The sequence below is a fragment of the Chionomys nivalis genome, chromosome 2 (genome assembly GCF_950005125.1).
Source record: "Chionomys nivalis chromosome 2, mChiNiv1.1, whole genome shotgun sequence".
In the NCBI taxonomy this organism is placed as follows: Eukaryota; Metazoa; Chordata; class Mammalia; order Rodentia; family Cricetidae; genus Chionomys; species Chionomys nivalis.
The window spans coordinates 77435719-77460724 of NC_080087.1; the positions used below are offsets into that span (position 1 = coordinate 77435719).

A 25006-nucleotide genomic window follows, 5' to 3' on the forward strand; every position below is an offset into this window, starting at 1 on the left:
TTTCTGAGATTGACACAAACTGCATTCTCTCAGTCTGAGACCTTGCAGGACAAGGGGTGTCAAAAGCAGATGAGGGCATCTGGGCAGACTGCCTGGAGGAGTAGTAAGCAGGACTGGCTTAGAGAGGAGGCTCAGGATGAGGACAAAGTGAGCACAGCGAGACAACTTTATTTACATTTATTTATTTATTGCAGGATGAGGGTTCTGCCACATCATTCCATGGCAGTCAGAGGACAACTTACAAGTGTTGGTTCTCTCTTTCCATGTGGAAGCCAGGAACTCAAACTCGGGTCCCCAGGCTTGGATAACAGCTTTCACCTGCTCAGTCATCTGCTGGCCCCTGCTTTCCCCCTCATTTATTTTGGTACTAGGGCTCCTCCCATCGAGTGCTCCTCGGCTGAGCCACACACTCTCTTCCCTTAGTCCTGATAAGTCCAGGCAGGTTCTGGGCTCTCTTTGTAGCCCATCCAGGCCTTGAACATATGATCCTCCTGCCTCAGTTTCTTGAATAGCTGGGATGATGGGCCTTCACCACCAGGACCAGGTTGGGTTTGTTTGTTTTGGTTTTTAGACAGATCTCACTGTGTAAATCTGGCTGGCCTAGAACTTGCTATGTAGAGCAGAATGGCCTAGAACTCACAGAGATCCCTCTGCCTGTCTTGTGAGTGCCAGGATTAAACAGTGTGGGCCACCACACCACTGGGACTAGTTTTTAGGATTTATTTTGAAGGAGGACTTTGTGGAAAAAACACAAAGGTCTAAAGGATTATGTAACTTGAGCCCCTGGCCCATTCTGGGAAAAGGGTGCCCAAGGGGCCTGGGCGGAAAGGGCCTCTGGGAACCAGCCCAGGCCCTGGTCCAGGACAGTCACTCAAGAGGCTAGAAAGCAAAGGGAGGAAGGTCTTACGGTGAGTCAGTGCTGGGGCCACCCTGGGCTCCCTGTTCCTCCCATATCTGTGTCTATTCCCACGCCCCAGGGTGGCCAGGGCTGCCTGACTTAGCTTATGGTGTCCCTTCCTCTTTGTGGCTTAATGGGTCATCCAGACGGCTGTGGCAGTTGCTCCACCAAGCAGGAGGGGGAAAGGAAGGGCCCAGCTCTGATTAGCCCTCAGGCTAATCATATGATGTAGAAATAGGCCCCTAAGATGGGAAGATCTCACACACACACACACACACACACACACACATGCATCCTCATCCCAGAGTCCCATAGAATCCTTTTCAGAGAACAGAAGAGGGGCTTGGAGAGAGGAATGGGGGTAAAAAAGCACTTAGTAAAGAGGAGTGGAGTGATGGGGTTTAGAAGGCACCAATCTGAGAAGATGGAGCTATCTCTGCATGGTGGTGCAGGCCTGGAATCCCAGGACTCTCCAAGCCAGTGCAAGAGGATTATAAATTTAAGGCCAGACTAAACTATGTAGCAAAACTGTTTTTTTTTTTGTTGTTTGTTTGTTTTATTTTGTTTTGTTTTTTGAAACAGGGTTTCTCTGTGTAGCTCTGGCTGTCCTGGAACTCACTCTGTAGACCAGGTTGACCTCAAATTCAGAGATCTGCCTGCCTCTGACTCCTGAGTGCTGGGATTAAACAGGTGCGCCACCACTTCCTGGCAGAGACTGTCTTCTCAACAGCAGACAACAAAACAAAATGTACTGAACACCTACTTTGTTCTGGAAGCTGTTCTGAATTGAGGACTCATCTAGAAAAGAAGAATTACATATAAATTTAGAAGTTTGCTCACCGGGCCGTGGTGGGGCACGCCTGTAATCCCAGCACTCGGGAGGCAGAGGCAGGCAGATCTCTGTGAGTTCGAGGCCAGCCTGATCTAGAAGAGCTAGTTCCAGGACAGGAACCAAAAGCTACAGAGAAACCCTGTCTCGAAAAAATTAAAAAAAAAAAAAAAAAAAGAAGAAGAAGAAGAAGAAGTTTGCTAAAGCCTTCTCGGGGATCCTAGACTCCTTAGTAGGCCCTTCAGCAAAAGGGATTAGGAGATGGCCCTGAGCCAAGAGGTGGTGGCATGCCTTTAATCCCGGCCCTCAGGAGGCAGCCAGATCTCTGAGTTTGAGGTCAGCCTGGCCCACACAGTGAGTTCTAGGCCAGCCAGGGCTATACAGAGAAAGCCTGTCTCGATAAAACAAAACCAAATCAAACCAAAACAAAAAGAGGACCCTGGGCTGGGACTCAAGGAGCCCCGTGTCATTACCCTGATTACCATGGAAGCCTGGACCTCAGTTGGGGAGTCTGTGGAATGAGACGAGGGGGCTCTGAGAGAGGACTCAGTGGGTAAAAGCATGTACTGCTCTCCCAGGGGAACCCAATTCCATTCCCAGCTCCATATCAGGTAGCTCACAAACACCTCAAACACTAGCTCCAGGGCTCCAGTGCCCTCTGCTGTCCTCCATGGGCACTGCACTCATGTGCACATTCCCCCCCCCCACACACAAATACACACAATTAAAAATGAAAATGAGTGGGAAGATGTTGTCCAAAGTAGATGATGAACCTCATCCAACTGCACATTTTCAGAAAGGGTCCTGGAAGAGCTGTTCTTCATAATCTGGACATTCATCATAATTTAGACATCTGGGTGGCACATGCTCTCCCCTCTGATGTCTAGTCCTGCTTGTCAACTTGACTATAACTAATGAATCTAGAAACGAAGGGCACATTTGTGATCTGGATCTTGAGGCAAGAAAACACACACCTAGACCTCAGGGCTAGAAGACACAGACCTTTAATCCGGGCCACACCTTCTCCTGGAAGGGGACATAAGGACAATGGAAGAAGGAAGGGCTCGTCTTTCACCTGCTTGCCCCTGCCTCATCAGCCCACCCATTCCTCCTTCGGGGTCCCTGCAGAGCAGCTGAGACACCCAGCCTCATGGGACTGAGCAGCTATTAGATTCTTGGACTTTCCATTAACGACTAGCCATTGTTGGACTGCAGCCTGTAAGTCATTCCAATACATTTAAATTCCCATTATCTACTCATTCCACAAATTCTGTGACTCTAGAGAGCCCTGGCTGGTACACCCCCTTCTTTCTGTCCAGTAGTGGGCATCAGACCCAGGGTCTTTCTTGCAAAAGCTAGACAAGCACTTTGCCAAATCCAGTTATACCCAGTCCCTTTGACGTACATCATATTTATTTTTGTACATTTTGAGTCAGGACTCCCTGAGTCGCCCAGGCTGACCTAGAACATTCCATCCTCCTGCTTCAGCCTCCCGAGTGTTGCCATGACAGTGTAACACCAGGCCCAGCTGCCATTAATATAGATAAAGCCTTGGTCCCCTGCTGCAGGAAGTTGAACAAAGACACCAAGGGAGAGGGCCAGGGTCCCCTGGCTATGTCCCCAGTGTTTCCCTCTTGCTAGCTACCACCCTTCTGCTCCTATGCCTCCTGTCCCTTCTGGTCCCCAACTACCCATCCTCACGCCACCATCCAGGAATTTCTCTCAATTCAGTCCTGACTTTGTTTATATGATTTTGCTCCCTGCTGGGTAAGGGAGGACAGTCTGGGACATGTCCTTAAAGTTCCTTCCTGAGACAGCTCCCTGGGGACTCTTACCCTCCGCAGCAGGAAGCAGGGCTGCTTGAGAACCAATGGCAGCAGCCAATACTGCAGGCTGAGGAGCCCTGTGTCACCCGGCTGGAACTAGAGACTAAGACTAATGCGCACACGGCGGGGAGGGCGTCTGTGGGACTTGCACTTCCAACACCTCCATATGTCACTTCTTGTGCTTTACACTCAAGGATTCACACACCAAGCTGGGGACACAGCCCACCTTGCTCAGAATCACCCAGTGACAGGTTTGAGGTGACTCAGCAGTAGAGTCCTTAACTAGAATCCTCTAGTGAGGATCTAGGCCTCTTCAGTGTTGGAGCAAGTGGTCTAGCACGGGAAATGTTTTGGGATCCATCTTCAACTATGAAAACAAAGGAAGATCGGGAGTTCCAAGGCCAGCCTGGGCTATACAGTGAGTTCGGAGTTAGGCTAGGCTACCTGAAACATAGCTTTTTTTTTTTTTTAATTTATTTTTATGTTCATTGGTGTTTTGCCTGCATGTACTTCAGGGTGTCAGAAGCCCTGGATCTGGAGTTAGACAGGTGTGAGCTGTCACGTGGGTGCTGGGACTTGAACCTGGCTCCTCTGGAGGAGCAGTCAGTGCTCTTGACCACTGAGTCATCTCTACAGTCCCTGAGACCCAACTTTTTAAAAAATTATAAAAAACGTAATTTAAAACTGATTTCCTGAGGGGTTTGAGTCACTCCTCCAACTTCAGAGGAGAGTGAGTAAAGCGGCCAGGTCTTTGTGACTACGCGGTGAGTCTCCCCGCTCCCCGGTGAGCGTCCTAACCCGCGGAGGAAGCTGTACCCCGGACTCATTAGACTTAATTGGAACTTAACGAGGCGCCTCCAATGGGCTGGGACGCCGACTCGGAACGTGACATCACGCAGGAGCGTGGTGACGTCACTACGCCGGGAATAGGGCCCCGGCCACGCTCCCACGAGCGGCCGTTAAACGGCACCGCCCTCTGACGCCTCACTTCCGCTGTGTATTTGCATACTTAACGAACGGACGTCGAGGCGTCGACGCGGTGACGTCACAGAGCGCCCCTGCAGAGAAACACCCTTTTTCTCTCCCTCCCACCCCTCACCCCCCCCCCCCGCGAGCGTGCAGACGCGCGCTCGTACGTAGGTACGAAGGCGAGTCCCTCCTTACGCAGACACGCACGGCCCACCGGCGGGCGGGAGCGGAGCGGCGAGGTCAGCGGCGCCCCGCCCAATCAGCCAACAAGGTTGCGCGTGCCCAGGGCGACCGCCAAGATGGTGGTGGGCGCGTTCCCCATGGCGAAGCTGTTCTACCTGGGCATCCGGCAGGTCAGCAAGCCGCTGGCCAACCGCATCAAGGAGGCCGCCCGCCGCAGCGAGTTCTTCAAGACCTACATCTGCCTGCCCCCAGCCCAGCGTGAGTCTCACCCCGCGGTCCCTAGCCCTTCCATTCTTGACCCTTCTCAGGTGGTTGCTCAGGGGCATGGCTTCCAGCCCTGACCAATCCTGGCCCGAACCGGCAAAACCCTAGAACCAATGGGGATGGCTTCTGCTAGAGGGGCATGATACTTGTCCAATAGCGAAGAAGGGCGTGCGGCCAGGGGCGGCACCGCGCGAGTTGGAATGCAGACCAATAGGGAAGAGGGTTTGTGGCAGTTGACGTCTACGAGAGCCAATAGGATGAAGGATGAAAGCCATTAGGGTGGGCTTACCTGTCACTGGTTAGGGGTGGGACTGACAAGCCTACTAGGATTTCTTGCCTAGCTATTCTTAAGAGACACTTTACTCCGCAAACTCCATCCTCTTCCTAAGTTTCCCTGCTGCCCACTGGGTACTTGCATATCATTCTGGGTTTAGAGCACGGTACTTACGGCTTAGTTTTTCTCTGGATCTGAGTTAGGGGCGTGATCGTGATAGTGGTGGAATCTGGGGTCCTGGGGAGCCCTGCGACCTGGCAAAAGGATGAACCCAGAGTAGACAGATATCCATCCGAGTGTTTATGAGTTTCCTCATACACATCCATTCGTTCGGTAGCCGCACCATGCAAGCCGCTTGGCTGGGCACTATCAGATATGGTCCTAATATGGCAGCGGTATTACAGAACTGTCAGGGACCGTGGGCAGTCTGGAGTTCAGAGCAACCGGGTGAGCCAAGGGAGCCTCCTGAGCAGAGAGCTCACTGTCATCGCAAAACGCACCAAATATGAGCTCTGGGAAAAAGCAGAGACGAGGGGAAGGCTTTGTACCTTGCTGAGCAGGGAACTACCGTTCATCCATCGCCCTGTGTAGCCTGTTTATGAAGGGCGTCTGTTTTGTGTGTGACCTGAGCTGACCCTGCTTATGGAACAACAGGGTTTACAACAGTACCTGTCTGTCAACTAAAGGAGACCCTGTGAGGATCTAGAGGGAAGGAACATGTACAAAGACCAGATAGCTAAGAGGAACCTTATCTTTTTTCCTCCCGCTATGTGTTTTGCAGTTCTTGGTCCTTTTTGTGTTTGGTAAAGTTTCTGCTTGGGCTGCAGTCCTTACAGTGGAAAAGTGTTGGATTTTGAAGCCAGCCATGGTGTTGCACACTCATATCTCAGTATTTGGGAGGTTGTGGCAGTAGGAGTCGGAGGTCAGGGCCAGCTTCAGATACCTTAGTGAGTTCAGCCTTGGCTACCCAAGACCTTGTCTCACAACCACCACCAACAACAAAAGAAACAGCTGGTATCATATGCTTGTAATCTCAACACTTCAGAGACAGGAGAATCCGCTGCAAGTTAGGAGCCATCCTCACGTACATTTTGAGTTCCAGGATTCCCAGAACATAAACCAGGGATGACAGCTTGAAGTTTACAGAAGAAAAAAGTGAGGCCTCAGGGGCATGAATGATCTGCTTCTGCCACACTTCGTGGTCACACTCCATCACCGTGGAGGCTTGTGCCAGAGCCCAGATGTGGACTCTGGACTCCTGGGCTTGCTTCGCTTCCTGCTTCTCTTCGCAGCACTGGGCTTGTTCTTAGCTTTGTAGTTTAGAGAACAGCTTGGCCCCACCCCTTACGATAACTTTGGACAGATCACTTAATCCATCTGTGCCTCTGTTTCCAGTTCTGTCCAGGGGACATTGTGAAACAGTAGCTCTTGAGTCCAGTATTTCCGAGTGTGTTCTTCCAGCCATACAGCATCAAATCCTCAGCCGTTACGGTGCTAGTGTCGCCCTTCCCACGCTGTGTGTGCCCTCTGTGCTTCATGCTGCACGCAATGCTGCATTGCCGTGAGGAGTGTGGAGATATAAAGAAATCCAGGTCTCACCATTAGTCCCAGCACTCAGGAGGCAGAGGCAGGCAGATCTCTGAGTTCAAGGCCAGACGGGGCAACACAGAGAAGCCCTGTCTCAAAACCAAAAGAGGAAAAGAGGAAAAGGAAGAAAAGAAATTCAGATCTCAGGAATAATCCATTCTGTGGGGGAAACCAGGCAACAGCCAACATCAGGACCTAAAATCGGAAGTCTAGCTAGGCATGGGGACATATCCCTCTAATTCCAGCAATCTGGGAGGCTGAGACAGGAATGCCTTGAGTTTGAGGCCAGTGTGGGCTACATAGTGAGTTCCAGCCAACCTAGTCTGTAACATAAACCCTTGTCTCAAAAATAAAGCATAGAGTCTTCGGTAGTCATAACAACAAATCAGGTTCAAGACCAGAAGTATTTGGAGGAAGGCTTTGTCTGGTCATGGTGGCCTGAAGGAGAGGGAAGAGCACCTCAGCATGAAGGCCTGCGATCTCATTGATCTGACCCAGCTGATGGAGGAAACTATAGCAGTGGGAAGAAGACAGCTCCTGCGGGGCCTGACCACTGAGAAGACCTGGGCTTTACACTGTGGGGCAGAGCTCCTTAGAGGTTCTGATCCTTGAGAGGGACAGGATCTGAGTGTGTATGAGTGTGTACAAGTGTTTGATATTAAGAATGGAACACACCATCTTGTGAGAGCTAGGTAAGAACTGTACCATTGAGCCACACCTCAGCCTCAAGTTATAGCTTATTATTTTTTTTGACTGAGTCTTGTGTAGCCCAGGCTGACCTCAAATTTGCTATTTACTCAAGGATAACTCCAGACTTCTGAACTGTGTCCTATTGCCGAGTGACAGGTTTACAGGCACATGTCACCCACACAGTCTTAAGTTTTATAAACTTTTGTATTTTATTGTATGGTTTCAATAATTTCATACACATGTATATTTTTTGTTCACCTGCTAACCTCTCTTGCCCTACTCTCAATGATCCCCTCTTCTTCCTAACTAATCCTCTTTCTTTCTTTCTTTTTGTTTTTTTTCCCTTGAGGCAGGGTTTCTCTGTGTATCTCTGGCTGTCCTGGAGCTTACTCTGTAGACCGGGCTGGCCTCGAACTCACAGAGATCCACCTGCCTCTGGAGTTGTGGCATCATAGATGACTCCTTATTTTATTTTTAAAATCTGCTGAGTTGCTTGCCTGTGTGTGGGTGAGGGGTTATATTTGCCTGACCATGGGCACCTTGAAGAATATGTCTGTCTCCCTTCGTCCAGCAGCTGTTAACTGCAATAGTTCCCCAAGGCAGTCCTGGGTTATATTTTAATAGATCTTTCATAATTACTGGCTGAGGGTAGATATATGGAGGAGACAGCTTCCGTAGTGCAGTTTGGTATCCTTTAATCTGCAATATGACTTGGCACTGAAAAAAGTTTACTAGCCAAGCCTGTAACGCCAGCTACTCAGGAGACTAGGCAGGAGAATTTAAAGTTCAAGACCAGCCTGGGGACTAGAGTGAGTTCACAGCCCACACATCTTTTGAAACCCTGTTTCAAAGTAATGAGTAAAAAGGAAAGAAGTAGCTAGAGAGGCATCACAGTGGTAGAGCACTTTCTAGTACGGGAGGGGGTGGAGTCAAGCATCGTGACAAATGCCTACCTTGGCCAACACTTAGCAGGGAGAGGTAAGAGGATGAGAGTTTCGGGAGTTCAAGGTCACCTGCAGTTAAATTGCTAGTTTAAGGCCAGCCTGGGCTACTTGAGGGTCTGGTGGCTCTGGTCACCACTATTTGTGCCCACCCTTGTTTTTAATGACATTCATATTGGGTCCCAGTGGTCCAGTATGGAGTGCTACAGTCTGGAGCCTCCCCCAGTTGAATTTGAGTCCTGTGGTTTTGGCAGGGACCCCACTGAATGAAAGAAAGAATTAAAAAGGAAAGGTCCTGACTGGTCCTGATGTGGTGGAGGAGAAAGTTGATTGTAGACGTGTGGGAGAGCGCAGTCAGAGGCAGGGACATCTGGGGGAGTCCAGAGTGGACAGGACCCTGAACCATGGGAGGGGAGGGGAACCAGGTACAGCCGCCAAGAAACCTAGAAGAGTAGATCAAAATGGCTAGATTCTATAGGGAAGATTAGCTGGGGGAAGGACAGCCCAGCCTCTGGGCTGGAGAGGTTTATGGTAGAGAGCAGGGTTTGCCAGTCAGAGAGGACTCTGTAACAGATACGGACTGAAGGATCCAGAGAGAACCTGGTGCCCAACATCCCTTACCAAGGAATGTTATAGGCACCTCAGCCATTTGTCCTAGGTTTGAAGTCCAAGACCCACAAAGTATGGTGTGTCCATATCTATCTAGGGAAAATTTGGTGTAAACAAAGACTGCTCATTCGTTTCCCAGCCACCCAGACCTGAATAATCACACAGAAACTTTTAATTACAACACTGCTTGGCCTATTAACTCAAGCTTCTTACGAATACTTACTTCTTAAATTAATTTTAATCTAATTTCTATTTGTATATAATTTAATTTGTATATCACCACAAGGCTGTGGCTTACCAGTAAGTTCTGGTGTCTTTCTCCTTCAGCAGTTACATGGCATCTCCCTGATTCCGCCTACTCTCTCTCTATATCAGATTCCTGCCTGGCTATAGTATGCCCTGCTATAGGCCCAAAGCAGCTTCTTTATTAACCAACTATAATAAAACGTATTCACAGCATACAGAGGGGAAACCCACATCGATTTGGGACACACCATGCTTTGTGGTTATTCGCATGTATGGACAAGTTCTTGGCATCAGTCTGTCCCTCACCTGGTGAGGTGTCTTGAGTCCTATGGTTATCATGTCAACCTTGAAAGAAGCCAGGCGGTGGTGGCGTACGCCTTTAATCCCAGCACTTGGGAGGCAGAGGCAGGTGGATCTCTGTAAGTTTGAGACCAGCCTGGTCTACAAGAGCTAGTTCCAGGACAGGCTCCAAAACCACAGAGAAACCCTGTCTCGAAAAACCAAAAAAAAAAAAAACAAAAACCTTGAAAGAACCCTTCCTTTCCTCTCGGTGATGACTGAAGGTCAAGCTGGCAGGAGTCAGGTAGGAGAGGGCAGATAGGCAGAGAGGACCCGCCACTCCATTGATTCTGAGCTTGGAGAGCCCCCTGCTAGGGTCCTGTTTTCTTTCATTCCATTCTTCCTGTCTTCTCACTGCCAAGTGCCTGTGGCTGTGGCTCAGAATTCCCAGACGGTTCTCCAGGTCAGGCTCCTGGCAGTCAGCAGGGTAGGCTCGCCCCTTGTATCGTGTTGTACATTGTTTTGTTTTAAGACAGGGTGGTGGCGCACACCTTTAATCCCAGCACTCAGAAGCAGAGGCAGGCGGCTCCCTGAGTTCAATGCTAGCCTGGTCTACAGAGCAAGTTCTAGGCTAGTTAGGACTACACAGAGAAACCCTGTCTTGAAAAACAAGCAAAAATGACAGGGTCTCACCATGTAGCCCTGGCTGGTATGGAACTATGTGGACTAGGCTAGCCTTAAACTCAGAGATCTCCCTGCCTCTGCATCCTCAGTGCTAGTATTATTTGTGTGTGTTGTTCACAGTTACTCGGATGATCAAAGAAAGAGGGTCACTCTTGGATGAAATTAGGCCTTACAGGCAGCTGGGAGGGAGGTCCAGCCTCGATGACCTGCACCTCAAACAGCTGTATAGAAACGTATTTATTGATTGTTACTCAAAATTTGGTTTTTGGGTAAAGCAAGTTCCTCATACCAAAGTCCCTAGTCTGATCTATAGGTTTAAAACATCACACCCCTGCAGCTTTAGTTCTTAGTGTGCACAGTTTGCTGTACTCAGTAGTGCAAGACTTTCCAGGTGTGCCAGGCTCCTGACTAAAGTCACGCAAGGCTGTGCAGCTCCTTCAGAGAAACAGCTCCCTAGATAACAGAACAGCCACTGTTTTCCACCATGACTTCAAGGTCTAACAGCTATTTCATTATAATGTTTACCTAAGATACAATGCCTCACTAGATTTCCTGTACAGATGTGTGTCCCCACACCTGGCTGTCTGCCCCTTATCCACACAGCTGTACATGTGTCTGTATATGCCACGTGTGTTCTTGTTCTCTAGGAGACTAGAAGAGGGAGTCGAATCTCCTGGAGCTGGGGCACAGGTGGTTGTGAACTGCCTGATGGTGCTGGGAACGCCAGTGCTGGGAACGCAGCAGGTCCTCTGCAAGAGCAGGAAATGCCTTAACCTCAGGACAACCTTCCAGCTCTGGAGGGTTGTTTTTTTTATTTTTATTTTTTTTGAGGGGGACGGGGTTCGAGACATACACACTATAGGTCTGGCTGTCCTCAGACTCATGTGACTTTCCTGCCTCCCTGCCTCAGCCTCCAGAGTACTGGGATTACAAGCTTCTACCACCATAGCTGACCCTTTTGTTTCTTCAGTCTGTGACTTGTCTGGGGTCTGCTGGAAGGCTTCTCTGACAAAGTACAAGAGCTGAGTTGCAGGTGGCAGGAGCCACCATGGGGCACTGGTTCCCTCTTCCAACAGGCCCCAGCTGACTCACTGCCCTGAACTCACAAAACCCTATTGTGGGGCTGGAGAGATGGAGAGAAGGTCCTGAGTTCAATTCCCAGCAATGATGTGGTGACTCACAACCATCTGTAATGAGATTTAGTGCCCTCTTCTGGCCTGCATGTATCCATGCAGGCCGAACACCATATACATAATAAATAAATTAAATCTTAAAAAAAAAACAAAAAAAAAACCCCTAGGCTGGGCAGTGGTGGCACACACCTTTAATCCCAGCACCCGGGAGGCAGAGGCAGGCGGATCTCTGTGAGTTCGAGGCCAGCCTGGTCTACAAGAGCTCAGGCTCCAAAGCTACAGAGAAACCTTGTCTCAAAACAACAACAACAACAACAAAAACCCTGTTGTGTTCACCTTTCGATAGGAAGTGAATGCTAGGCCATTAAGGGTGGCAGGGCTTGGAACTGCATCATGTCATCACCATGGCTCTGTCAGTCAGAGCAGTCTGGAGTGCAGGCTACATAAGGTGGAGGAAGAGACTGCACTGGCTGCCACATGAAGACTGTGGCGAAGTTGACCACACTGAAGGCACTCTTGGGTTTGAATCTTGGTACCACCACCGACTGGCTGTGCCCAGCACTACATAAAGGGTGTGGTTACATACTGCTTTACCACATACTCCAGTACTCTGGAGGTGGAGGCAGGAAAATCAGAAGCTGAAGGTCATCCTTAGCTATATTTTGAGTTTTAAGCCGGCTATATGAGACTACAAAAAACGAGAATACCTATGTGTATACATTAAAAGAATAAAAGAGAGGAGTAATAAACACAAGTAAAATTGAAAGTTACCAGAAAATTGGGAAAGGGAACCAATAGAGCATCTTGAAATGACAGCTCCATCCTCTGTTGAAGACTAGGGCTAGCTGTAGTGGCACTTGCCCGCAATCCCAGCACCTGGACAGTCAAGCAGGAGGAACTAAAATTCCATGCAATCCTGGACTACACAGTGAGATCCTATCTCAAAACCAAAGGAAGAGAGCCAGGTGGGTGTCTCACATCTGGTAGTGGAGGCTGGAGGCTCAGGAATTTAAGGCCAGCCTAGGCTACTTGATATCTTAATAAACAAATTTGAAAGATCAAAAGAAAGAAAAAGAGAAGAAAGGCTAGTGCCGGCATAGCCCAGTGGTTGGGTGCTTGCTTAGTATGCACAAGGGCCTGGGTCCCATCCCCAGTGACATACACACTCACAAATAGAAGGGGCCTGGGTATGCTGTTTGCACATCTTTAGTCCCAGCACAGAGACAGCTGGGAGACAACCTGGTCTACATATCGAGGGCTCTATGGTGAGACCCTGTCTCAAAGAAAGGAAGGAAGGAAGGAAGGAAGGAGAGAGGAAAAGACAGGCAAACACCAGATTAAGGACAGCTGCCAAAAAGTTGGCTGAGTAACAGGTAGACGACCTGTAGGAACAATGTGGCTTTGTGGGGTGCTTGCCTGGGATGCCTGGGGTGCTGTCTACGTGTCCTGGCCGACCTGGGGAGGCACTGGCGTTTTTATTTTTATTGGTCTCCATAGAAAGTCACTTCCCCAGGTCTATTTATAGTCTTGAGAGTGTCACATCAGCTCCTGTGTGTGGCAGCCAGACTGTGGCTGGTGACCTCCAAACATTCAAGATGCTCTCCTAAAGGAAACAACTGCGAGCATTTTCCTGTCTGTGTGTGCATGTGTGAGCGTGTGCGCACATTTATCATAATTACTAGTTATGTATTTTGCTAACATAATATATGGCTATATTGTATTTTAGAAAACCAATTAGAAGGGGTAACATTAACTTTTTTATTTGTTTTTTGTTTTTCCAGACAGGGTTTCTCTGTGTACCCTGGCTGTTCTGGAACTTTCTCTATAGACCAGCCTAGCCTCAAACTCAGTGATCCGCCTGCTTCTGCCTCCTGAGTGCTGGGATTAAAGGCATGTGCTTCATTAATTGTATTTTAAAAGCGATTTTTAAATTTTATCTATGCTACCCACCCCAGTATTTTTGTTTACACAAAGACCATGTTTTCCTTCAGTTATGGTGACTCATATCTGTAATTCCAAACCTCAGAAGGCTTGAGGCAGAAGGATTGCTGATAGTTTAAGGCCAACCTGGGCCAAAAAGTGAAGCCCTGACTCAAAACAAACAAACAAACAAAAACCCAGGTGATCACTGTGAGTCCTCAGTGTGGGCTGAGCTGGTATTTGGATGCCCCGACCCAACTCTTGCTGCCTGACTGGGTGGTAGACCCACTCCTACAATCCTAGCTACTCAAGAGGTTGAAGCTGGAGGGTTGTGAGTTCAAGACTCAGCTTGGCTAGTGGGCCTGTCTGAAAATAAACAGTTTTCAACCAACTGGAGGTTGGCGTGGAGCACACACCTGGTACTTGAGAAGTGGAGGCAGGAGAATCTAGAGTTTAAGGTCATCCTCAGCTACTTAGCCAGTCTAAGGTCAGCCTGAGCTATGTGAGACTGTCTCAAAACCACAGAGGTGGGGCATAGCTAAATGTCTATATCCCGCCGGCATGTCTGGCTTCCACCTCTTTTGCTACAAAAACAAGCAACCCCCTTCCGCTGTCTTTGTAAGGGCTGGTTGATTTACAGTGGTGTCAGACTCTCCTTGCCCTGGTTGCTAACAGTACTTGGAACTAACAGGAGAGGGCACCCAAGTCAGCTCTTCAGCTTTATTCAGCAGCTGAGCTGCCTGGATGGCAGGCATGGAAGGCTGAGGGTGTTTTTACCACTCTCAGGTTCACTGAAAATCAGCCAGTAAATTTTTTTTTTTTTTTAATTTTGAGACAGGGTTTCTCTGTAGCCTTGAAGCCTGTCCTGGAACTAGCTCTTGTGGCCTCGAACTCAAAGAGATCCGCCTGCTTCTGCCTCCCAAGTGCTGGTATTAAAAGTGTGTGCCACCACCACCCAGCCAGCCAGTAAATCTTTTTTTTGTTTTTTTTTTTTTTTTTTTTTTGGTTTTTCAAGACAGGGTTTCTCTGTAGCTTTGGTGCCTGTCCTGGAACTAGCTCTTGTAGACCAGGCTGGCCTCGAACTCACAGAGATCCGCCTGCCTCTGCCTCCCGAGTGCTGGGATTAAAGGCGTGCGCCCGCCCGGCTCAGCCAGTAAATCTTTTTTTTTTTTTTTTTTTTTCGGTTTTTTTTTCGAGACAGGGTTTCTCTGTGGCTTTGGAGCCTGTCCTGGACGTAGCTCTGTAGACCAGGCTGGTCTCGAACTCACAGAGATCCGCCTGCCTCTGCCTCCCGAGTGCTGGGATTAAAGGCGTGCGCCACCACCGCCCGGCAGCCAGTAAATCTTAACCAAGCCTGAAATCATACCTCCTGTTGGCTAAACAGTAAGTCCGTCGGAAAACAGCTCGAGGTGGTTTGGTGGTTCTGTTCTGTCTTCCTCTTCCTGACTTTTTTTTTTTTTAATTCAGACAATTCTCCTCCTGACCTCATGAGGCTGCTAGAGCTCTGAGCACCATGCTTCTTCTTTCTTTTCTTTTAATTGAAAATTCTTTTAGATTTGTTTTTTATATTATGCATATGAGTGTTTTCCCTACATGTATGTTTGTGCCCCACATGCATGCCTGATGCCTGACAGTTTAGAAGCCCACGTTGGATCCTCTAGAACTGGAGTTACAGCTGTCAGCTGCTCTGTGGTTGCTGGGAACTGAACTCAGGTCTTCTGGAAGAAGAGCCAGTGCTCTTAACTACCCACAGCTGTCTCTGAAGTCCCACACCATGCATTTTATGTTAGGAGAGACCTGTGGATGTCGCTTAGTGATAAAGTGTGCATTAGGCCCTAGGTTCAATCCCCAGTACTTAGGGGAAGAAAAGCAGCAGCAGTTGGCTAGGTGTGGAAACCCGTGCTAGTAAATCCAGCCCTTGGGAGCTGGAAGCAGTAGGATTAAGAGTTCAAGGTCCTCCTCAGCTACCAGCAAGTTCCAGGCCAGCCTAAGCTATGTGAGAACTTGTTTTAAAGGGGGGGGGGGGGATAAGAGACACTTCTGAAGGTGGAAAGCCCCTCAGAGACTACTGTTTCCTGGTCGTGTGCTGCCTCCACTGTGGGAAAGAGAGACTGGCCCATTGTTTTGCGATAGGGTCTTACTAGCTCAAGCTAGTCTAAGGCAGTCCTCTTCCTCCCTCAGCCTCCAAGTGCTGGAATTACAGGCATGAACCAGCATGCTCTCTACAGTGGCCATTTTAAGCCCCACAGTTGAAGAAACTATGGCCTGGGGGAAGAGGTAGTGCATGGCTCAGCAGGAGCTCCAAACCAGACAGTCTGACTCCTTGGTGGCCTTAACCACAGTGCTCTAGGGCTCAGCTCCTGCTGTAGTCCTGCAGGCAGTTCTGCTATCTGCAATCAGATTGCTACAGTCCTTGCTCACTCAGCCAACACCCCACGAGCTGGAGCAACCCCGCCCCTGCCTGCTGCTCCTGTTTACAAAATTGGGAGCATACCATGCTGTTTGGAGCTCTGACCATACACGAGGCAAGTAACATCAGGTGCGAGACTGGAACCCTGGACCGCCCAGCTCCAAGCACACCGAGCCCTTGGCCTCTCTGCTCCAGAACGCCCAGGCATCGCTCTGCTAAGCCCAGCTACCCTGAGCAGTCTGGGTGGGGAGTATAGGCAGAGTTCATTCTGTGCTGTGGTCATCAGGAGCCTGCATTAGTCACTCCTGTATTAGTGCCTCCGTGTGCCAGGAGCTGCTCTAGGAGGAAGGTCTGATGTTCCAACAAGACACAAGGCAGTGGATGTGCTGTGCACACCTGTGGTCCCAGCCTCCAGAGCAGGAGGCTCAGGAGTTCCTCAGGGTCAGCCTTGGCCACGCAGGGAGTTTGTCCACATGTCTGTCTGTGTACCTGTGTGCCTGATTTCTGTGGAAGCCAGAAAAAGGCTTGGGAACCTCTGGGACTGGGTGCTGGGAATCAAACCCAGGTCCTCTGGAAAAGTAGCCAGTGCTCTGAACCACTAAGCCGTCTGTCTAGCCCCCTGAATTTTGAATTTTATTTTTATGTGAATGTATGAGTGCCTACACACGTTTGTGCACCACATGCATGCCAATTCCCATGAAGGCGAGAAGCAGGTGTTGGATCCCTTATAGCTGGAATTAGGGTGGTTCTAAGCCATCTGTTGTGGGTGCTGGGGACTGAACACAGGTCCTCTGCAGGAGCAGCAGCTGAGCCATCTCTGCAGCCCGTCTTTTGTTTTCTTGAGGCAAGCCTGGACTCATATTTGTGATCCTCCTGCAGGAAAGGTCTGTGCCACCATGCCAGGCTTTAAAGCAAGTGTTGAGCTAACTGGGACACATCTAGGGAGGGACAGCCAAGGCAGGGACTGCTTGGAGCCATGGTGCTAATTTACCATCCAGTAACAACAGCGATTACTTAATTATGCTGTACATTATCTTGACAGATGTTACTAGGCCTTTATGGTGATCCTGGCTTTGAGTGAGGAATATTTCGTAGAGAATTGAGTCCCCAAGACAGCATAGCCTGAAAAATAAGTCCTTCTGGGTCTGGGGCCCAGAAGGGTTTAGTTAGTAATATTTGATTTTTTTTGTTTGTATATTCTGCTTTTTTATAATTTTTTTTAATATTTATTTATTATGTATACAATATTCTGTCTGTGTGCATGTCTGCAGGCCAGAAGAGGGCACCAGACCTCTTTACAGATGGTTGTGAGCCACCATGTGGTTGCCAGGAATTGAACTCAGGACCTTTGGAAGAGCAGGCAATGCTCTTAACCACTGAGTCATCTCTCCAGCCCCTATAATTTATTTTTAAGGTTGGAGAGATGATTTAGAAGTTAAGAACACTGGCTGCTCTTCCAGAGGTCCTGAATTCAATTCACAGTAGCTACATGGTAGCTCACAGCCATCTATTGTGGGATCTGATGCCTTCTTCTGAGATGCAGGCTTACATGCAGACAGAGCACTAGTACATAAAAATATGCATAAATAAAATGTTAATAATAAAAAGAAGATTCATTTTTATATACTTACCTGGCAGGGGAGATACCATGATCACGAAGGTGGTTTTCCATCATACTCTGGATGTGCTAACCCCTGCGATCCCCCAAATGCAGGAAGTTCGACCACATAATGTGTGGTAGTGGGGACTGCATTCGAGCTCTCCCCTGGGGAAAAAATTATTTTTACTACTTAATGTTTTGCCTGAATGATGGATGTCTGCATACATCTTTGCAGTAGTGGGACTGTAGTTATAGACAGTTGTGTGCTACCTTCTGGGGCCTGGGAATTGAACCTAGGTTTTCTGGAAGACTAGCAAGTGCTCTTAGCTGCTGAACCATCTTTCCAGCCCCTGAATGTATATTCTTTTTTTTTAATATTTATTTATTTATTTATTATGTATACAATATTCTGTCTGTGTGTATGCCAGGCCAGAAGAGGGCACCAGACCTCATTACAGATGGTTGTGTGCCACCATGTGGTTGCTGGGACTTGAACTCAGGACCTTTGGAAGAGTAGGCAATGCTCTTAACCGCTGAGCCATCTCTTCAACCCCCTGAATGTATATTCTTTAAAGTGTTTTGGTTTTTCAACACAGGGTTTCTCTGTGTAACAGCCCTGATTATCCTGGAACTTGCTCTGTAGACCAGGCTGGTCTCAAACTCACAGAGATCTGCCTGCCTCTGCCTCCTGAATGCTGGGATTAAAGGTGCATGCCACCATGCCCGGCTTAAAGTTGATATATATATTTTATATCAACTATGTGTTATAGATATATAACATATATGTATATATATGGTGGGTGTGTGTCTGTCTACTTTTGCAGTGTGCATATGGAGGTAAGAGAACATAGGAATTGGCTCCCTTACCATGTGGGTCTCTGTTGAGTTGGGAGTGTCTCAGGGATTGAACTTGTTTCATCAGGCTGGTTGGCAGTCACCTTTATATACTCTACCGTCTTGCCAACCCTGGATGTGTATTGTTTTGAGATATAACATGCATTTAATACTAAGGGCATGTCCAGAGTATACAGGGAACTGGTCCTGAAGGCATAGTCCTGCAGTTGCTGCTCTCAGGAGGCTTTCTGTCCCAGGTTCAGTCCCAGCTTGGATTATACAGTGAGCCCTTGTCTCAAAACACAGTAGGGAGCCGGGCGGTGGTGGCGCACGCCTTTAATCCCAGCACTCGGGAGGCAGAGACAGGCGGATCTCTGTGAGTTCGAGACCAGCCTGGTCTACAAGAGCTAGTTCCAGGACAGGCTCCAAAACCACAGAGAAACCCTGTCTCGAAAAACCAAAAAAAACAAAAAACAAAAAACAAACAAAAAAAAAACACAGTAGGGGCTGGAGAGATGGCTCAGTGGTTAAGAGCACTGGCTGTTCTTCCAGAGAACCTGGGTTTAATTCCCAGCACCCACATGGCAGCTCACAGCTATCTTTACTCCAGTTCCAGGAGACCTGACACCTTCACACAGACATACATGCAGGCAAAATACCAATGCATATAAAATAAAGATAAATAAATAAATTCATAGGAAAAAACCAGAAAGTAAGAAAGAAAAGGGCAGCCTCTCATCTACATAGTTTCAAGCCAGCCAGGGCTACACAGTGAAACCATGTCTCAAAAAAAACAAAAAACAAAAAAAAAAAAAAAAAAACAACCTAATAAACAATAATAAAAAACTGAAATGAAGGCAGGCATGGTGGTGCATGCCTATGATCCCCACAGTTTTAAGGGCCTGAGACAGGAGGATTGCTACAAGTTCAAGACCAGCAGAGCTCTACATGGTGACTTCCAGGTGAGCCAGGCATAGTGAGACCATCTCAAAAAGAAAAGGCTCTGTTGGAAGTGCATTCAGAAAGGAGCTAGCCTGGGCTCCCCCTCCACCTTCTCCCATCCATGATGCTTTGGCCAGTGAAGGTGGCACCTGATCTCCCATGCTCCTCAAGGCGCTCTCTAGGGCTGAGGAGAAGCAGGATCAGCGAGGAGAGAGCTCTGCCTCAGGAGCACTGCTCCCCACTTGGCTCCTTCCAGTTTGTACTGAGAACCTGGGATTGGTGCCTCCAGACCCACAAAGGGCACTTAATGTCTCAGCTGGCCTTTCTGTGAGGTCCCCCACCATCACCACCACAACCCCCTTCGCACGGGAAGCAGGCGATGACAGCTAGCCACTCTGCATGGTGACCTAAAGAGCTGCAGAGGGAGCTGGGTATGGCTGCTGGGCCTTTGCACCTGAGTGTTCTTGACACTAAGGGAATAGCTGCTTGTGGCCCCCTGGGGCATGTCCTCCCACCTGGGACCTCTGCTCTTAGCAGGTTTCTGCTAGTAGCTGCTCTCTGGAATCTTCTTGTGCTTTCAAAAATATCCTGGAGCTAGGCCTGATCCTAGTGGTGCAGGACTATACCCCAGCTACCCAGGAGGCAGAGGCAGGAGGATCAGGAACTCAAGGCCAGCCTGGGTACATCTGGAGAGAAGAAAAATGCCTGTCATCCAGCACTTGGGGAAGTGAAGGCACAAAGATCACAAGTTGAAAGTCATCTTTGGCTACATAGGGAGTTGAAAACCAGTATGAGCTACATAAGACCCTGTCTCACATATATATAAACAAAAGGAAGACAGGTGTGGCTCAGCCATAGTGGGTCTGTCTGGCATGCCTGAGACCTGGGTTCTGATCTTAATACTGGGTTAAGAAAGCTTCAGGTGGAGGAGATCGTGTGTTCCCTGGATGAAGCAAGGGGCAGATCTTGCATAAGGTAACCTACTCCCTCCTTGGTCTCTGACTCCAACTGGGACAAGAGAATGCGGGTGTGTGTGTGTGTTTGGGGGGGTGCTTCGGAGCACACCTGACCCCTCTCTCCCCTGCAGTGTACCACTGGGTGGAAATGCGGACCAAGATGCGCATCATGGGCTTCCGGGGCACAGCCATCAAGCCGCTAAATGAAGAGGCAGCGGCAGAGCTGGGTGCTGAGCTGCTGGGCGAGGCCACCATCTTCATTGTGGGCGGAGGCTGCCTGGTTCTGGAGTACTGGCGCCACCAGACTCAGCAGCGCAACAAGGAGGAGGAACAGAAGGCAGCCTGGAATGCACTGCAGGACGAGGTGGGCCGCCTGGCGCTGGCGCTGGAGACGCTACAGGCACAGGCACAGGCGATGCCCTCTTTGAGCGCCCTGGAGGAGCTCCGAGCAGAGCTGCAGGAGGTGCGCGCCCAGGTCTGCAACGAGCACTCCACTCCCAAGTGCCAAGCAGCATCTTCCAAGAAATAGTCGGCTGCTGGGGCCCCCAACATGACCTGGCCTCCTGTCCCGGGAGGGACCTTGATGCAACTGTGACCTGTGGTGGTCACCCCTTACTGACAAAATCTGGGCATTTCCCCCAGGGAATACAGCAGCAAAAGTGTTCAGAGCCCGCCAGCTGCTGACTGGGAGTGCTCAGCCCCAACCAGGAACCACGTTGGACTTTCAAGATCTTGCCAGCCTATCTCCCCACTGCTCTGGCAAAGGCAAAAATGAAAGCAGGGCTCCAACCTGATCAGGACCTGGTTAGACAAAGTCACCTGCCATTATTGGAGAGCCTTCTTCCTTTGATGGCTGAAGCCCTCTGGTCAGCAAAGCCTCTGTTCTTGTGGAGGAAGCCTGCAGCTGATGCGCACATTCACTCCCCCATCTTTGGTGCAGACCCCTCCTAGCTGTCTCAGTTGCAGCCCCACTTCCCCTGTCCTCAGGGTCCTTGGACCTTGTTTCCACTGACACCGTATTTCCTCCTGTCCTTCTTCAGTGGCATTTCTCAGGCCGATGGGTTAGATGCCATCCACACACGTCTGTCCTGTCTGCCCCTCCCCACCTCTGGAGCCCTGGTCTCCCCAGGCATGACATGTCACTAGGAATGTGATGCTGGGCACAGAGTGACCTGTTCTCCCGCAATTCTGGAAGCCAGCAGCGAAGGTCGGGATGTTGGGGACTCCACTCCCTCTTCTGACGTCAGGGCTTCAAGACTTGTGGACTCTGTCTTGTCTTCATGTGGCCTTCCCTCCCTCTTCTTAGACACCTGTCTTCTCTTGGACACCTGTCTTGAATACAAGGCCCACCCTAAACCTGGGGTGACCACATTGAAAGATCCTTAACTACATCTCTGAAGACCCTTTTCTAAATGGGGACACACTAACAGGTCCCAGAGTTAGGACGTAGGTTTATCTTTTGGAGCTTGTTACACTCTGCCCTCCTAGGAGTGCACAAGGCCCTGCTGTGCTGCTTGGCCATTTGACATCCTTCACTTGGTTTCTGGGGTTGGGCTCAGCACTGCAGCTCCAGAAGGGTGTGACTGCAGCAGTCACTGCCATGGCTGTCAGTTCCTGTTGTTAGGAGCCCCAGAATAAGAAGGCATCTCAAGGATATAGGAGTGGCATAATTAATATGGACCTCCAAACTGGGCCAGTGGTCATTAGTAACAGAAAGCTGGGTGTGGTGACTCACATCTGGAATCCCAATACTCAGAGCTGAGGCAGGAGTGAGCCTGAGTTCCATCGTGACTCCCAGGACAGATTTCTGGGCCACAGAGAGACTCTGTCTCAAAGAAAAAAAAAAGAAAGAAAGAAAAAAGAAAGAAAAGACAACAAAATCCTGGAGAAAAGACAGAAAAGGTTTTGGCTTTGGTGGGAAAGGGGCCATGACTCATCCTATGAGGTCTTTCCCATATTGGGAAACTGAGGCCCTGGAGAAGGAATGCTAAGGGACTTGGCCAAGATCACACAGCTCAGGAGGTGGGGAGAACCAGATGGTTCTGGCTGTAAAGCAAGGCGAGGGGAGGGCTGACCCCTCTTCCCAGAGGCCAGAGGCACTGAGTTTCTGTCCCCTATTAGAGGAGCCCTAGGCCAGCCACACCTGAGATCTCTGAATATAGGGAACAGATTCATTTCACCTGGCCCTTGTCCCTAGCGGTGGGCCTGGTAGGGCTTTTTGTCAGAGGGGTGAGAAGGACCCATCCCAGTATTCTCCAGGTGGAAACCCGAGACTTGCTTCTGAGACTGTATCTCAACTTCTAGAGGAGGGAGAAGTTGGTGTCTTTTTTTTTTTAAAGCTTTATTTTATGTGCATTGATACAAAGGTGTCAGATCCTCTGGAGCTGGAGCTACAGACAGTTATGAACCACCATGTGGGTGCTGGGAATTGAACCATGATCCTCTGGAAGAGCAGCTGGTTCTCTTAACCACTGAGCCATCTATCTCTCCAGCCCCCAGAAGTTGGTGTCTTTTTTGTTTGTTTGTTTGTTTTTGTTTTTGTTTTTCGAGACAGGGTTTCTCTGTGGTTTTGGAGCCTGTCCTGGAACTAGCTCTTGTAGACCAGGCTGGTCTCGAACTCACAGAGATCCACCTGCCTCTGCCTCCCAAGTGCTGGGATTAAAGGCGTGCGCCACCACCGCCCGGCAGAAGTTGGTGTCTTTAAATTTTGAGTTAGGTAAGGCTCTGACTGAGGGACAAAGCCAAGGACAGACATGAATGCATGATGGAGGACAGAGGACAGAGCAGGGAAGCAGCTCAGTGCCCGATTGCCATGGTTACCCCTGACAGTCATCCGGCACCAGCAACAGCTCTGAGACCAGTTCTGGCCACCCTGCCTGGTGTCAGTCCACGCAGTTATGGCAAAGCCAGGACAAGCCAAGGGCCCTGGGCTCAGGTCAGTCATTACTCCAGCAAAGCAACTTCACTGTTCTGAGTTCCCTGAAGAACTCCCAAGAAAATTTTCCCTGAGACAAATGTCACCTTCAGGCCACCCAAGCATGAGTAAGCCTGTGGGCCCATGCTGACCCGGGGGAGCCTTCACATGGTCCTAATGCATGTGGACATGTTGGGACCTGTGGACAGCCTTACCCCAGTGGACAGCAGTGTGGGAAGCAAGTGTGAGGGGGTGTGTGGTTCCAGACGCTTCCACAAGGCAGAAGGCCGGAGCAGCTCTCACGGCTCTGCTGTCCTACTCACTGCAGTGTTATATATTTCCCAAGTAGGGAGAAGGGTGAGAATAAATTTATTACTGAAGCTGGTTGTCTTCAAGTGTACTTGTGTATGTTTTTAATTGAAAAAAAAATCCAATAGACTCAACAGAGTCATTTGCTGCCAAGCCTGATGACATGATTGGATCCCCAGGATTTGCATGGTAGACTGAGAGAACCAACTCCCTCAGGTTGTCCTCAAACCTCCATGTTCATATTGTAACATTCACACAACTATAAACACACACAAGAATAAATAAATATATAAATAAAATGTAATAAGCACTTTTTAAAGTCCAGGTTGGGGGCATCATATGCCTGTAATCCCAATACTTGGCATTCCTGCCAAACAAGGAAGACTTCATGTTCAAAGGCTACATAGAAAGACCCTGTCTAAACCAACCCAGTTTGGAGGTGGCATGGTGGCACATGCCTGAGTTTCAGCACTTGGAAAGTAGAGGCAAGAGAATCAAAAATTCAAGGTCATTGTCCTCCACAAAGTGAGTTTGAAGCTAGTCTAGGCTCTGTGAGACTTTGTCTCAAAAACAAACCAAAAAATTAATTTTAAAATTCATATTAGCTGGGCGGTGGTAGCACATGCCTTTAACCCAGCACTCAGGAGGTAGAGGCAGGCAGATCTCTGAGTTCGAGGCCAACCTGGTCTACAGAGTGAATTCCAAGACAACCAGAGTTACTCAGAGAAACTCTATCTCAATAATCCAGAAAAGCTGCCTGTTATTCTTCCACTTGAGGAAGATTCATAGAGTTGCCCACTGCATGCCCAGTCCTTCCTTTGCCACATGGGTTCCCAGCAGAGCCCTTATCAGTGCAGTCCCGGCCTCTGGGTTTCCAGCCCAGTGAGAAGCAGCTGCATTCACTCTGTTCTTAGTGTGTGTGGGTAGGTGGGGCTGGACTGGACACAAACTCCTCCCTCCTGAGTGACTCTGGGCTGCCGGATAGAGCAGACAGAACCCCGTTCACACCAGCTCACACAACCTGAACGAATGTCCCATCCCTGGCAGGCCTACTGTCCTTACGTAGGTTTCATTGTCGGACAAGCCCTTGCTTGGAGGAACCAACCTGTTGGAGAGCTGCCCCAGAGGAGAATGGATCTCCTACAAGTTCCAGCCAGTTCTCCTGGCCCCAAGGCCATCCGTGGGCCAGCCTCTGAGCACTGTATGCAGACTAACAGGAAAAGCCTGCCTAGCAGCTGGGGTGCCGTCACCCACCAAGTGGACACATGTTCACTGAGCAGGTACTGGGTTTGGATCACCAGGAACAAGACAAAGCCCAGCATCACCACCATGGAGCTCGTACACCAGTGCTGGAGCAAAGACCTGATGCTGGGGAAATGGTGCCGCTTGGATGGCTCTTGTCTGGCATACTGAAGCCCTGGGTTCAGTACCCAGCACTGCATAAACTGCATATGCCTGTCATCCTAATTCACTGCAGGGACCGCAGGTTCAAGGTTGAGAACTCCATAGGGAGACCCGGGTCAGAACAAACAATCACAACTGCAAGGCTTAGCAGATTAGGCCCCTGAGCCGAATTGGTCAATAAAGGTTTGTTAAAACAGCTGTGCTCATTCACTTTCACATCGTTGCATCAAACCCACTTAAGCAGGATTTGAGTATCTGAGGCTCAGAGCTGAAAACAGTCACCCACTGGTCCTTCACAGAAGACG

At 49.3% G+C, this 25006-nt stretch overlaps 1 protein-coding gene and 1 pseudogene across 1 annotated transcript; both read left to right on the forward strand.

Moving 5' to 3' along the window:
- The first annotated feature begins 4703 nt into the window (after positions 1–4703).
- Positions 4704–24870, forward strand: Opa3 (outer mitochondrial membrane lipid metabolism regulator OPA3). Its single transcript, XM_057762886.1, has 2 exons — positions 4704–4963; positions 20206–24870. Exons 1-2 carry the CDS (start codon positions 4822–4824, stop codon positions 20601–20603), a joined length of 540 nt encoding a protein of 179 aa, XP_057618869.1. The 5' UTR covers positions 4704–4821; the 3' UTR covers positions 20604–24870.
- LOC130870620 (U1 spliceosomal RNA) lies at positions 17366–17509 on the forward strand (annotated as a pseudogene).
- Positions 24871–25006: the final 136 nt, after the last annotated feature.

Bases quoted from the DNA above. Each gene is read 5' to 3' on its own strand.
- Opa3 (XM_057762886.1), top strand. From the start codon at position 4,822: ATGGTGGTGGGCGCGTTCCCCATGGCGAAGCTGTTCTACCTGGGCATC. The intron at 4,964-20,205 runs GTGAGTCTCACC...TCTCCCCTGCAG, and splicing joins CTGCCTGCCCCCAGCCCAGC to TGTACCACTGGGTGGAAATG.